The following is a 15,952-nucleotide window of genomic DNA, read 5'->3' on the forward strand; positions in this document are numbered from 1 at the left end:
CCGCTTTACTAGCAGGACACTGTTCCTGTCTGTGGGTCTTCCTGACTCCACAGCGCTGGCACAGTTTCCCAGTGTCATGCACCTTCTCACCTGTGTGTCTTCTCTATAGATTGCCTCTCCATCTTTGGCTTCAAGAACTGCACAGTCATTGGATTTCTTCTAATCCAAGGCTTCTCTTCAACCCGCAGAATGGCTCTGTTTTGTCTTCAGACTTCTGCCTGTCACATGATCTGAATTGCCTTCTCGAGGTCACCTTTCAACTGTAAAAGATCTGGTAAAGACTCATCAGCTATTCCCACAACTATTCAGTCTCTTATCAGTTCCACCTTCAATTCTCCATCGTCTCATCGCTCAGCCAATCTGTACAGATCATTTCGAAAAGAGTCTATAGATTTGCCTATTTTCTGGACTCACTTGTTAAATTTTTCTCTTTCCAGAATTTTGTTACTCCTTAAATCGAAATATTTGTCGAAGACTTGTAGCACATCCTCAACATTTTCAGAAGTCTTGTTTATTCCTTGCCTCAGAGTCATGTCATCTACAATTGCACCCATAGAGTATAAAAGGATATTTACTTGTTCTGCTTTTGATTTAATATGCAGCTGGGAAGCTCTCCTAAATCATAGGAATCTTTTTCTCCATAAGGACCAATTTTGTACCTGACTGGGTCCTTCCTGATCATGGAAGCTTGCAGGCATTCTAAGTTTCGAATCCATTTTGTTTTCCTCAGCTTTTTAGGGTATTCCCCTTTCTTTTTAATTGCTTAGACTTTAATGGAGGTGTTCATGTTCTTTCTGGGGGTTTCCCATGCTTTCGAGAGCTCCCGCGCTGTCTCTTTGTGGTCTAGTTGAGTAATGGCTAATTGTTAATTGGCCCAGCACCATAGAAATGCTCAACGGGTGCTCCAGTTGGCCGAGGCTGGATTTCCCCCACCATTTCGGCCCGGTGCCGGGAGTCCCGCTGTGGGCACAAATCCACCTTATATGCGGTCAAGACTGTAATTAACACCCTCCACCTGCATATAAGTAAACACAATTGATATACAATTAACAGATTCCCTCTTTCTCTTTAAAGAAAACTTAGAGTTTAACATGCACAAATAACAGATCAAAATAAATTTCATATTCTGTACAAAGCATTACATTGCGAGACGCCTCTTCTCTAGGACCCCTAACAATGTCTTTGCACAAGCATTGCTTTGTATAAAGCAATCAGATAGTTGATGACTTGCATCTACCCATTTAATTTTGAAGATTTCCTTTTTCTCCAGCATTTGTTTCAAGCCAGCAAGGTCAATCCGTAACCTTTTCCCATTCACACATTTTGTCGAGTGTACATTATCCCACAAGGAATGATTATCTACATAACATTTAATGGGTATATTATCTTCAGTACGCCCCTTGTACAGGATCTCACCTAAAATATTTGACAAATAGAATTCTACATACACTGCCTCCACAAGAGCCATGTTTCAGCAGCTTTTATTTTCTTAGCTTCCCAAGCTAAAGGACAGCATTCGCCATTTTCACCCATCAGAAATATTATGAAACCAGGAAGGTTAGCATGTGAAGCACCACTAAACATGACCAGCTTCATCTTCTTTGGGTCTGCAAGGAGTTCCGTTCCTGTACCCCCTTACTACAGTTCTTGGACTTTTGGAATTACAAGAACAAAATTGCACATGATACAGGGTTTGGCTTAACCATGAATTGTTGCTTTATTGAATCCAATAATATTCCTAATACAGAGACCTCTATGGTTAGTTGAAACAGAAATAAAACAAAACTGTCCTCAGTACAAAGCCTCCTGCAGTAACTTAAAATTGACACCCCAATTCCAAGCTGAACCCTTCAGTGATTTGACCACAAAACGGAGTCACTATGGCTTGGCTCAAACTTACAAGTTTCAGGCAAAAACACTACGCTTTTGTCCCAAAACTCTCAGACCAAGATCACTATGATTTGGTTGAACCACAAATACGGGCAAAACACTACTCTTTGTCCCAAACCCTCAGACCAATATCACTACGAATTGGCTGATCACAAATACGGGCAAAAACACTACGCTTTTGTCACAATCTCTCAGACCAAGATCACTACGATTTGGTTGAAAACACTTACAATCACCCACACGGCCGGTCAGTCCTGGTGTTGATTGTAGGGCCTGAGTCAAGGTGACCAACTTTGACCTTTCTTCTGACTGCAGCCCCCACAGTGCAAACCCCTTCAAGATTTGACTGAAAAATTTACAATCACCCACACGGCTGGTCATTATCAATGTTGATTGTCGGCCTGGACCAAAGATGATCAGTCTCTGTCATTCTTCACATAATTGCAGCCCCTTCACCCTGATGTGGCTGATTTTTTATAATAAACTGACTCAGGACTTCTAAGACATGTTCTATAATTCATGCTATGCTGTGTGCAGCAGGTAAACATCCTTAATTTCACACCTAGCCCAGACAAATTTGATCAGCTCATACTGGGAGAAATAACATGGAAGAAATAACTCAATCAAATCTTCAGACCAATCTGATCAGTGCAATAATACAGTCCTTCCATGGCAGAGATAATCCAGACAAAATCTTCAAATACTCATGTTATTTAAAACAAAACCTCCTGCTGTTTAAGGCAATACCGTAACCACCTGGGTGCTTGTTGGTCGGCACAGACTCGGCGGGCTGAAGGGCCTGTTTCAGTGCCGTATCTCTCTATGACTCTATAACACCTGGCTCTGCAGTTGCTCGAAGGTGTGAACGTATCGTCTCTCTCCTCAACAAGGATCAATCACAGTTACAATGGCCAGACTCCAATACCATTGTCTATGATGCCTTAATTATCATATTGATGGCATGTCCCTTGATTGCACGTCCCATTGTGCAAGGTAATCAATCTCTTAATTGTATTAGCCGATGGTAGGTGATGGCTATTCCTTTGGTACCATAGTTCCATTGAGCCTCTGTCTTTTCTAAATGTCCAAATTAACCATTTTCTGCCCAGCCTGTGCTGCTGGCTGCAGCTTGGCTTTTTGTAATGCAATCCAAACATGGGGTCAAAGCATGTCTGTGTGTCTGAATTTTATTCCCAGTTGGAGGGGATTCCGATCCTACAGGTCACCTAAGTATGGGAACTTAAGTACGCATTTCTCCAGGTATAATTTTTTTAATGTTTTATTTGCCATTAAAACATTCTTGACTTTCAGGTGTTTCATCGCAGTATTAAACACCAACATATCAAAACAATCATCTGGTCTAGTCTTAGTGCACAACTAGTTCAATTGACCAATTAATTGTAGTACCTTCTAAAGCAGGAACACTATCATACAACACAGAAGGCAATTTGGGATTTCTCCAATTCTTTGCATACTCCCAACCCACCCCCGTGCCAGGGCAGTTGTCAACTTGCAGTCTGGTTGATCAGCTAAGATTTTATGCAGCATTTCATTGATCACCGCGTGATTCCCTTCACACAGTCCATTGCTGTAAGGACTTTCAGCTGCGGTATTCATGACCATAACGTTCATGTTTTCACATGTCTCGAAATTCATCATTGGCAAATTCCTCTCCATTATCAGTCAAGAACTTGGTGCCTCCATTTCTCCATGACTTTATCTCTAATCACCTTACTATGTATTATTTGAGAAAGACTAAATCTGGTTGCCAGATCTATAAAATGTAGAATGAAAATATTTCTGTCTTGTCCCATACCTTCAGATCCATAGCAACTACCTTGTTAAAGTCACGTGCCAATGGAAGGCTGACAATAGGATGTGGCAACGCCCTCCAATACCTTTTACAGGTTTCACACTTCTCACTAATCTCTCCTATTATCTTTGTATACTCTTTGACAAGAAGGATGAGCAAATTGTCTGCATAACTTTAAGACAATTTGCTTTGTTTCTGTCTGATTTTTATCACCTGATGCCATTAATACTTCTCTAACACTCAGATGAGAAACATCAGGTTTTGTTGAAGGGATACAATAATGTCCTGATTGGGTAAACTGCAGATCCACTGACTGTACAAAAACAATTGCCTTATCATGCTCCATGTCAAGTTTCATTTGGGCCTTTTTCATAGAAGGTTTATTCAACAGCAAAGGTATCTCACTGGAAACTATATCAGTACTGATAAAGTGGCTTACTCTAGCTATTTTACGTAGAATTACAACTCTCTTTAGTAACCTCAATGTGTTGTCATCACCAATCCTAAAGCAAGTAGTACATTAATACTCTTTAACCTTGCATCAATCCTCACTACTGACAGAATCTAGATAACATTTTATCAATCTGTTCCACATACCGTTGAAGGGAAAGCATTATCTAACACGGCACAGTTAAATGAGTCTGCGACTAACACATTCATCACAGGAAGGGCGGCACAGTGACGCAGTGGTGAGCACTGCAGCCTCACAGCTGTTTGGAGTTTGCAAGTTCTTCCTGTGACCGTGTGGGTTTCATCCAGGTGCTCCAGTTTCCTCCCACATGCCAAAGACTTGTGGGTTGATAGATAAATTGGCCATTGCAAAAATAAAAAAATTGCTCCTGGTGTAGGTAGGTGGTAGCAGAATTGAGGGAAGGTGGGGATGTGAGAGGGAAAATGGGACTAATGTAAGATTAGTATAAATGGGTGGTTGATGGTTGGCATGGACTCGGTAGGCCGAAGGGCCTGTTTCAGTGCTGTTTCTCTCTATGACTAAAACTCCTAGTGACTGGTACAGTTCTTTCAGATTCATCATTATTTTCACCTTCTGCCTCAGAATTCTCTACGTCATGTGTCATTTCGAGGATGTTGCCTCTCTGCTTTGGGCAGTTCATTGCATAATGATACTTGGAGCCACATCTGAAGCACCTATTAACTGTTCCTTGGGCATTCCTGGGATTCATTTGCCTATTATTCTGTTCCAATTCTGTCTTCTGCTGTAATAGCCAGAGCTGCTAAAAATGCTTTCATCCTCATTCTGCCTGTCTGTAACTCTACGGAAGCCTGCATCCAAAATCTGGACCATTTCATAATCTGGCAATCATGGAGTCCTCTATTCTTTGTGTCATCGCAAAATGTCCCATTTGTTCCACCAAGGCTGCAGGAAATTCCCCAGGAATTTTACAAGGTAGCAGACATCTAATCCAACAGGAAGCCCCTTTCTGAGAACTAAACCCCAGTTAGATCCAAGAGCCTGTCCATTTGCAACACCTTATCACAATCCATCAATTTAAATGCTAGCGCTGAACCAGGGATCTCTAAATTGAATTTCCTCAATCTTTTATACAGTCTGTTAAAGTCCATAATATATTACTTCATTGAAGAGCTATCAGTCATCTGAAATCTATCAAAGTCTGACCATGCCTCAAAGGCATTTAATAGATTATCTTTCTTGTAAATCTCATTCAAGAAAATCTCATCCAAACCTTCTTCACTATCCAACTGATGGGCATCCAGCTCACAAAATACTTTGAGTAGAATTTTATGCACCCACCTCCTCGCCACCCAATCCCGGGACTGGGCTGGAGGTGGGAGGTGCATATAATCAAGTGGGAGGCATTGTGGGCCATTTCCATTGTCTTCCTGCCCCCACTGCCATTTTCCCAGTGGTGGGGATGTGGCAAATGGCCCGCCTGCCCCAGGCCAATTGAGGCCATAATGTGGCCAATTAATTTCCACTTAAGGCCTCCTCCCATCACCACGGGTATGTTACCAGCGGAAGACAGGCATTTCGCCAGTTGAGGAGGCCGCCCAGTCATACATGGTGGCCTCCTTGTGGGCTTGAGGGAGGCCCTGCTGCTCTGGCACCATGTGCCCCCGCCCTCTTGATTGACCCCCCTGCACTGGCCCCACTGGGGCCCAGCCGATGGTCCCCAACAAGGGCCAAACCCCACTCACCTGTTCCAAGGGCGACGTCCATGTTGCTACTCTCGCTGGGTGCAGTCCCAGCAGCGGCCACTGCTTCTCTGATTGGCTGGCAGCTCTTGGAGGCAGGACTTACTGCCTCAAAAGTACAGAAGTCCCAACCAAGGTCAATTAAAGGCCTAGCCATGTAAAATTACTGTGTGGCTTCCAGGCCCGGCAGAGCAAGGCTCACACACAACATTTCAGCCAGTGGGTGGGGCAGCACTGCCACTTAAAATTCTGGCCTTTATTTCTGATTTTTCTTTTGGTAGGAAATGACAATGCCAAGGCCAAACCTTGTTTCCTGTTTGGAGGCGACATAACCTGAGTCCACATATCTACTTCAATCTTCCACTGGTCATATGGTTCAGACTCTGAGAACATCAGAGGGTAACCAGACCTCAACAACTTACCTTTACTTTCTGCCATTTCTCCCCATAGCTACTAGGATTGTAGTCTTCTGTCTGCACTTTTTTTTAGTTTCCAACCTTCACTTTTAGGCTACCTTTCTCTGCTGCCATGTTAATCTCCAAAGAGCCCACCAGGGAAGGATTATACTGGAGCCAATCTTCACTTATTTACAGAGTGAAACATTATAAACAGTATACCTCCTAACTCAACACTCAGATAGAACTGGATTTTATGAAGGAGGTGGGGTTCCCGGTGCCAGGTCGAAAAGACGGGGGAAGCCCCGCCTCAGCCTTTTTGTGCCCCCACAGAGCGATCCTCCAGTCTTTTTACATCCAAGTTTCACGGGCTGGGAACCCCATCCCTTTAAAGATGGCGATCCCACTTCCTAGAGCTGCCTGCCCTCTGATTGGCTGTATAAGCAGTATCAGCAGCGCCACCAGGAGCAGCGGCCACTGCTGTTAATTCAGAGAACTTGAACCTAGGCCCAGCGCTGGAATTCTGGACCTCAGGTAAGTCAGGAGAGGGTGGGCGGGGGGTCGCCAGAGCCAGTCTGGAAGGCTCCAGTGAGAGTGGGGTGGTAGGCATTATGCCCAGGGGGAGGGAGGCCCCGAAGGGTAAAATGGTTCCCCTCAGTGTTCCTCCGTGGGCCACAGATTGCTCAGGAAGGAGGGACCCCCCGCCCACCCAAGCCAGCAGGGAGTGCGCCTTGTGTTACAACTGGTAACACTGGTAAGATCCCAGCGGTAGTGGGAAGAGGACCATAATTGGCCATTAATAGGCCATGTAAGGGCCTCAATTGGCTTCTGGGCAGGAAGGCTGTCATCCCGGGAAGGTTGCTTGGTGATGGGGTAGCAGTTGGTCCTCAGCCACCCATTGCGATAATCCATGCCCCCCTGCCTCCAACCCTGGCTCAGGGGGCCACATAAAACCAGGCCACAGTTTCAGTAAGTACCTCCTTATATGTGCTCAAGTAAGACCCTTTTAACACCCTGCACCTGCATGTAATTAAATACAATTGCTACACAATTAACATACAGCACTGTAATGCACCTGGCTATGATACAGCTCTGTAATATACGGCTCCTTGCATTAAAGTCTTGGGATGGGAGCATTGTTGGCAAGCCAGAATTTATTGCCCATCCCTAATTGCCCTGAGTTTCCTAAAACTGAATAACTCGCAAGACAACTTCTGAGTGCTGTTTAGAGATAACCACATTGATTTGGAACTGGAGTCGCATATACGCTGGACTGGGTAAGGCTGACAGCCGACGTTCGGGCAGCAGTAGGCTGCTGTAGGGTAGCAACAAGTGCTGTGGAGTTGATCTAAAAGACAAACTTGAGGTGTTTTGAATTTTGATTTTTTGTATTGCAAGTGGCAATGTTCTGACTTTAACTGCAGTTTCATCTGTTTCAAACAGCAATTTGTAAGTGAACGCAAATATGACGAAGACCTGGGACGATCAGCACGATTCACTGGTAACATCGACAGCTTGCAGGCTCAAATCCAGCTGTTTGGAGAAGGTAAGGCAACAATCTAGGATCAGATAAGAAGATTTGAATGCAATATTATCTCAAAATTATGGGAAATAACACATTTCCTGTAAATGAGCCAATTACACGATTGTCATTGTCATGGTTCTGTAGTTTTTTTTTTCCCGGGAATATGCGGTGTACCTTTAAGGTTTGCAAAGGATCAGTACTGCTTTAAGAACCAGCAGACCTCTAGAGTTATCGAGAAGGTGCATTTTCATTGCCTTGGATACAGGCATTCGGAGACTGCGATTCAAAGGGTGCGTTCTTGTTACCATGGATACAGCCACTTGGATGAGCGTCATGCGATACATTTGTTACAATTCAATTTTGAACTGGCTTTTAGTTGAAGACGGTCTGTTCTAACAGAGAACACAGACAGACAGCTGGTGTCAGCACCTGAAAAAGAGCTCTCAGCCACTTAAACTGAAGGAAGAGAATTTTGTCTGTTTAATTATTATCTCTCAAAATTCTCAAAAAATGTCAGGCCAAAACAGAGATCTCTGGTAATTTAAACTGAAGGAAGGGAAGTTAGACTGTGACAATCTTTTATCCCTCAAAAACTCTAAAGTCAGATTGATTCTATTGAAAGTGTTTGCAAGTTGTTAATTATTGAAAAGGAGAAGGAAAGCATCACCTACTGCTGGAATTAGACTACAGACTGTTCTACTGTTGAAGAACCTTTTTTTCCCCATCAGACAGCTGTGAGGACTTCAAGCAACATTGGACTGTAAATTTGAAGGACTCTTTTTTTCTATTTTAACTGTTTATATCTTCATAGTGTTTAAGAATTTAGTTTTTCTAATTAAACAGTTACTTTGTTGATTTAAAGACATCTGATTTGGTTCGCCTCATTCGGGGAGGTTAATAGATCGTACAATTTGGCTAGGTCTTTCTTTAATTTGGAAAGTTTAAAATGATATGTTAGGCGATCTGTGGAGGGACGGGATTGAATTACCAGTGCGTTTCTCCCACCACAATCAGAATCGTATATTTTGATTGGGGTCTTTGACTGGGGCGGTCAGTCGTAATGTCATAACGTTGCAGAAGAGGAGTGGGAATTAGTGTGGGGGATGGTTAGAGGTTTACAGGACATTAAAGACAGCACCTTAGGTTGATAAGGCTGTAAAACAAATCTATTATTTTAGCACAAGGGGTATAGACTGCAAAGCCGAATGGTAATGATGAGATTACATAAAAACTTAACAAGACCTCAGTAGAGTACTGTGTGCCATTCTACACTATAGGAAGGATATTGAGGCGTTCGAACGGTACAGTGAAGATTAACTCAGATGTTGCCTGATATGAGGAAACACAAATCTAAGGAGGCATTTGAAGAAATTGTGCTTGCTTTTAGAACAATGCAGATTACCAGATGATATGATTGAAGTATTTAAAATAATGAAAGGATGGGACAGAATAAGTAGAAGCTACAGTTTGCAGTAGTTCAAGGGAAGGGGTCATAGATACAAGATTAAGTTTGAGAGATTTGGAACAGGAAGCAAGTTAAACATCTTTATATGGAATTTTGAGGCTGTGAAATTCACTTCCAGGGTGAGTGGTTGAGGCAGAAACTATGTCAATGCTTAAGATTAGATTCGATAGGTGGCTGAAGGAAAAGGTATTGAAGGGAGTATGGAAAAAGGATGGATAAATATGATTAGGTCCATTTGTTCTCACGTCAGTGGTAGGGAAACTATTGGAGAAAATTCTGAAGGAGAGAATCTATCACCACTTGGAGAGGCAAAATTTGATTAGACATAGTCAGCATGGCTTTGTCAGAGGGAGGTCATGCCTGACAAATTTGATTGAATTTTTTGTGCATGTGACCAGGTGTGTAGATGTGGGTAGTGCAGTTGATGTAGTTTACATGGATTTCAGCAAAGCCTTTGACAAGGTCCCACATGGGAGACTTATCAAGAAAGCAAATGCACATGGGATACAAGGTAACTTGATAAGGTGGATTCAAAATTGGCTTAGCTGTAGGAGACAGAGATTGATGACAGACGGCTGTTTTAGTGACTGGAAACCAGTGTCCAGTGGCGTACCACAGGGATCTGTGCTGGGTCCCCTATTGTTTGTCATTTATATAAACGACATAGATGGCTATGTGGGGGGTAGGGTCAGGAAGTTCGCGGATGACACAAAGATTGGCCGAGTGGTTAACAGTGAGGTGGAGTGTCTTGGGTTACAGGAAGATATAGATGAGATGGTCAAATGGGCAGAAAAGTGGCAGATGGAAATTAACGCTGAAAAGTGTGAGGTGATACACTTTGGAAGGAGTAATGTGACACGGAAGTATTCAATGAATGGCCTGACACTGGGAAGTTCCGAGGAACAAAGGGACCTTGGCGTGTTTGTCCATAGATCTCTGAAGGCAGAAGGGCAGGTTAATAGGGTGGTGAAAAAGGCATATGGGACACTTGCCTTTATCAATCGAGGCATAGATTACAAAAGCAGGGAGGTCATGTTGGAGTTGTACAGAACTTTGGTAAGGCCACAGCTGGAGTACTGTGTGCAATTCTGGTCACCACATTATAGGAAGGATGTGATTGCATTGGAGGGGGTGCAGAGGCGATTCACCAGGATGTTGCCTGGGATGGAACATTTAAGTCATGAAGAGAGGTTGGATAGGCTTGGGTTGTTTTCACTGGAGCAGAGAAGACTGAGGGGTGACCTGATCGAGGTGTACAAGATTATGAGGGGCATGGACAGGGTGGATAGGGAGCAGCTGTTTCCCTTAGTTGAAGGGTCAGTTACGAGGGGTCACAAGTTTAAGGTGAGGGGCAGGAGGTTTAAGGGGAATTTGAGGAAGAACTTTTTTACCCAGAGGGTGGTGACGGTCTGGAATGCCCTGCCTGGGAGGGTGGTCAAGGCAGGTTGCCTCACATCCTTTAAAAAGTACCTGGATGAGCACTTGGCACGTCATAACATTCAAGGCTATGGTCCAAGTGCTGGCAAATGGGATTAGGTAGACAGGTCAAATGTTTTAATGCATCGGTGCAGACTCGATGGGCCGAAGGGCCTCTTCTGCACTGTATTATTCTGTGATTCTGTGATTCTGTTCAGGGAAAGGGTAAACTGTTACGGGCTGGTTAGGCCAAATGTGTAGTTTTCCGTGTTATTGGGCTGGATTTTGTGAAGGAGACAGGGCTCCGAGCACCGGGCCGAAAAGGCGAAGGGATCCTCGCCTCTCCTTTTTTTGGCCCCCCCCAGAGTGGTCTGGGGTCAAAGTTTTAGGAGGCAGGATCCCTGTTCCTTTAAAGACTTTATAGGGACGGGGATCCTGCCTCCAAGAGCTGCCGGCAGCTCAGCGGTACCACTAGGAGCAGTGGCCACTGCCGGTACTGCAGCAGCCTCGAACCCAGGCCCAGCGGTGGAACCCCGGAACACAGGTAGGTGAGGTGGGGTCACTGGGACCAGTCTGGAAGGCCGCAGTGGGGTGGGGGGTGGTTGTTTGGTCCAGGGGGAGGGGGTTCTGGGGGGATACAGTTGTTCCCGTTGGGGGGTAGGTGTCCTACATGGGCCAAAAATTGCCCATAAAGGAAGGACTCCTCCCCCCAACAAGCCCACAGGGAGGGGTCTCGTTTTACAAGGCATCCTCCCCGTGCGGTGGAGCTGCCCCACCACTGGTAAGATCCCAGTGGCTGCAGTAAGATGCACTTGATTGGCCATTAATAAGCCACTTAAGGGCATCGATTGGCCTCTGGGTGGGAAGGTCATCGTCGGCCTATCCCGCCTCCTGGAAGATTGGAACTGGGAATCCCTGCATCTGATTCTGTGGCGGGCGGTTCTGCTCCAATTATCTGGCCACCACCACAATGAAACCCGCCTTCCGGTTGAGCACAAGATCTGGCCCATAACTTTTATGTATTTCTGTGGTACTTCTTTAATCTGGGTGTAATACTAGATTACAATAGAGATGTGCGATTTCAGATCTATTGCAATAGCAATGACAACCTGCACTCATATAGCAACTTAAATCTATTACAGTCAATGTAGAAAACCAGATGATAACTTTGGACATGATTTATGAGATGTCCTCTTCAGGTTCTAAAACTGGATCTTTACATCTTGTTTTTAAAAATCTTTTTTCTACACAGTTTCTCACCCGAAGAATAAATACTCTACAAGATCACAGTGCATCTCCTCACTGACTCCATTGCATCTGAATCCTCAAGGCAGTTCCAGTAATGTTCCTTCACTGCCATCCTCGTTTCGTACATTGTCCTCAGTTAGTCATAAAGTAATGAATCCCAGGGACAGTTCTAACATTCAGAAGGTACCTGCAGACAGACAGGTAAGAATAAGACATTGCCATTGTTACTGCAATCTTGGTTTTCTGTCAAATGTGAAAATTTCATTATAGTGCCTGTAAAATATGATTGGATGCCAAGGTGTGCTTTCGTGTTGGTGAAGGATGGAACTGGAGCCAATTTTTACACCCTTTTATATTTATTTACAGAGTTACACCTTACAAGCGTACACCTCCTAATCCAACAATCACAGATTTAGTCTATGTTTATTTATAGGGGCACAAGTGAATGCCCAGTTAATCCCTACCACCTGCATACAATTAAACTCAATTAATATACAATTAACATTTAGCACCTCCATTTGAATCTAGCCCATCATGATGAGAAGCTTTCAGTCAGCTCACTGTAAGGATACATTTTGAAATGACTTGAGCAGTCTTAATATAGTTCCTAGGGCTACAGCTTCTTAGAGCAAAACTGTCCATAACTAAGTATTAAATTAGCCATCTCACTGAAAGGTTAATGTTTGGAGGTCATGGCAATATCTTACTGATTCTGAAAAGTGCCTTGTTGGATCAGAGAACAAGGAGTTTTGTGTTCTAGCTGCTCATGCTATCCTGACACTGGGGCTGATTAATTCTGGCACACCCATTTTTGGGAATGCAGGTATCAATCTGAATGGTGAGACCCCAGGGAGCCCAATCTTGGGCCTCATTTCCATTGAGCCACTGAGCATCTGAGAGCAGCAGGCACCTTGTAAAAGAGGTACAGTTGAAGATTGAGCTGCTGCTGGCATTGCAGAGACCCTCAGATAAGTGAGGAAGGATGGATGACCAGGAAGGGAGGGCAAACGGGAAGGGTGGACAACCAAGTAGGGGGATGGCAACTTAGTCAGGAAGTAGCAGCAATGGTTACTGTGGGAGAAGGGGTTAGTACTGCTGCTCCATGTTCAGGTAAGTATTTTTTAAAAGCTTACCTTTGTTTAGCTGCAGCCTAGGGACTGCCTGTTAGAATCACAGAATTGTTACATCGCAGAAGGAGGCCATTCGTCCCATCATGTCTGCACTGGCTCTCTGAGTGAGCAACTCACTTTATGCCGATCCCCCACCTTCTCCCCGTAACCCTGTACATTCTTCCTTTTTAGGTAATGATCTAATTCCCTTTTGAATGCCTCGATTGAACCTACCTCCACCGCACTCTCTGGCAATGCATTCCAGATCCTAACCACTCGTTGCATAAAAATGTTTTTCCTCATGTCACATTGCTTTGTTTGCCAATTAACTTCAATCTGTGCCCTCTTGTTCTTGATCCTTTCACAAGTGGGAACAGTTTCTCCCTTTCTACTCTGTCCAGACCCCTCATGATTTTGAATACCTCTGTCACATCTCCTCTCAGCCTTCTCTTCAAGGAAAACAGTCTCAACTTCTCCAATCTATTTTCATAAATGAAGTTCCTCATCCCTGGAAGCATTCTCATGAATCTTTTCTGCACTCTCTCCAATGCCTTCACATCTTTCCTTAAATGCGGTGCCCAGAACTGGACGCAATACTCCAGCTCGGGCCAAACGAGTGTCTTATACAAGTTCAACATAACCTCCTTTCTCTTGTACTCTATTCCCCTATTAATAAAGCCTAGGATACTGTATGCTTTATTGACTGCTCTCGCAATCTGTCCCACCGCCTTCAATGACTTATACATATATACACCCAGGTCCCTCTGTTCTTGCACCCTCTTTAGACTTGTACCCTTTATTTTATATTGTCTCTCCATGTTCTTCCTACCAAAATGAATCACTTCACATTTCTCCGCATTGAACTTCATCTGCCACTTGTTGGCCCATTCTACCAGCTTGTCTATGTCCTTTTGAAGTTCTGGACTATCCTCCTCACAGTTCACAATGCTTCCAAGTTGTGTTTCATCTACAAATTTTGAAATTGTGCTCTGTACACCAAGGTTTAAGTCATTAATATATATCAGGAACAGCAAGGGTCCCAAGACAATGAGGCCTCATATAGAGCTAGTTTTCCTGAGTGTAGCCTCAGAACAAACCAATCTAGCAGTTGAGCCTCAAAGAAACATTAGGCCCATTATTTGCATATACAAAGGGCCTCATGTCTATTTCAGGTGTGGGCACTGCATGTTATTCATCTGAATTTATAGACCTTGGTGTCCAAAGTAGAAATGCATTCTATCCGAATATTGAAGACGAGAAACAAAAATAATTTTAAATCATCCAGTCCACAAGGTAGTGTGACACCAATGTACTTTGTTGAATGATAATTTTCTTTAATCCACTGGCCGGAGACCTGAATTTATATTTTTTAAAGAAATTTTAAAAAGAACAGATAAAAGATGACTTTGCTAGCAGCTTAAGATGACCACCTAATTTGCAACACTGTATCCTACATTGCAAGGCTTGTGAGGTGGGTATGAAATGTCTGCTCATCCCAGCAAGAACCAAGGCCCAGGAAGTTTAAGGGAACTGTGTGTTCTTTTTTAGCAAGAAGAAATACACTGCTAACTACCATGCTTTAATCACTGATTGACTGTCATGTGACAAGCCCCCAACCCCCGATCTGTGGTTTTAAGCTGGTGCTTCTCTGCAGCAGCAAGGAGAAGCATCTGGCATGTGCCGACCAAAGCGGGGGTCTCTCTCTCACTCTCTCTCCATTCAAGCTTGGAGGCTTCGAACTCTGCCTGCTGACTGACCACCTCTGCATACTCCAGCTACAATCAGAAACCCCTTTGGAGGAATTATCTGCATCGCTGTCTCCAAGAGACCCACCAAATCAATCATCTATCTCTTCAAACTAAAAACCTCAGGACTACCGAATTCAGCTAGAAGCCAGCCGAATCACCAAACTCCACAGACTGTGTATCCCTTTTTCTATGGACTTTAGCTCAACCAATCTACCCTTCCCCACTGAGTAACCTATTTGTGTGAAAGTTGGAGCGTAGATTATTATTTTACTTAGATTGGTTTAAGTACAATAAAGTTAATCTCTTTGTTAAACTCAAGAAAACCTGTCCGATTGGCTCTTGTTATGATCATAGCAAGTAAGTAATCAAACACCTACTGAATTGGTCAGTACATCCACTTTAAAAAGGAATTAAACCTGTTGTGGTCAAACAAGGAGAGGGAAAAGAGGGAAGCCCTTCAACCCCTCCTCACCTGACCGTAACAGTAGGTTCAGATGAAAATGTGTCCTTCATTTGATCTCATCTTTCGAGAATACCAAGCTACTGTCTTTTCTTTTCACCATCTAATTGTTTTTAATTAGTCTAGTTAAAAATTATAAAAGTTGTAATAAAAACACTGGTGCATCTTGAGAACTAGTCACACTGCAACAGTGAGGGGTGAACCTCAATAGCAGATTCTGTAATCATCAACTCTGATCATTATATTCATTAGAAAGGAATAATAAACAGGTAGCTGTAGTATTTGATATTGAATAATGTTTACAAGGCTCATACTTGGAACATAGGGGAACATAGTAACATAGGAGCAGGAGTAGGTCATTCAGCCCATCAAGCCTGCTCCGCAATTCAATTAGATCATGGCTGATCGTCTACCTCAATGCCACTTTCCCACACTATCCCCATATCCCTTGATGTCATTAGTATCCAGTTATCTATTGATTTCTGTCTTGAACTTGCTCAATGATTGAGCTTCCACATCCCTCTGGGGTAGAGGATTCCAAAGATTCACCACCCTCTAAGTGAAGAAATTCCTCCTCATCTCAGTCTAAAATGGCCTGCCCCTTATTCTGAAACTATGTTCCCTGGATCTATCCTCACCAGCCAAGGGAAACATCCTATCTGCATCCACCCTGTCATGCCCTGTAAGAATTTTGTAAGTTTCAAAATGAGA

General features: G+C 43.6%; 1 protein-coding gene across 3 annotated transcripts in view; it reads left to right on the forward strand.

Moving 5' to 3' along the window:
• LOC137372175 (SPATS2-like protein) overlaps positions 1–15,952 on the forward strand; it is a 210,019-nt gene that overhangs the window by 187,112 nt on the left and 6,955 nt on the right. For all 3 annotated transcript variants that reach the window (XM_068035723.1, XM_068035724.1, XM_068035722.1), the window contains exons 10-11: positions 7,714–7,816; positions 11,929–12,125. In XM_068035723.1, coding sequence (XP_067891824.1) covers positions 7,714–7,816; positions 11,929–12,125 — 300 coding nt within the window. The remainder of the gene's footprint in view (positions 1–7,713; positions 7,817–11,928; positions 12,126–15,952) is intronic.

The sequence above is a fragment of the Heterodontus francisci genome, chromosome 7 (assembly GCF_036365525.1).
Source record: "Heterodontus francisci isolate sHetFra1 chromosome 7, sHetFra1.hap1, whole genome shotgun sequence".
NCBI lineage: Eukaryota > Metazoa > Chordata > Chondrichthyes > Heterodontiformes > Heterodontidae > Heterodontus > Heterodontus francisci.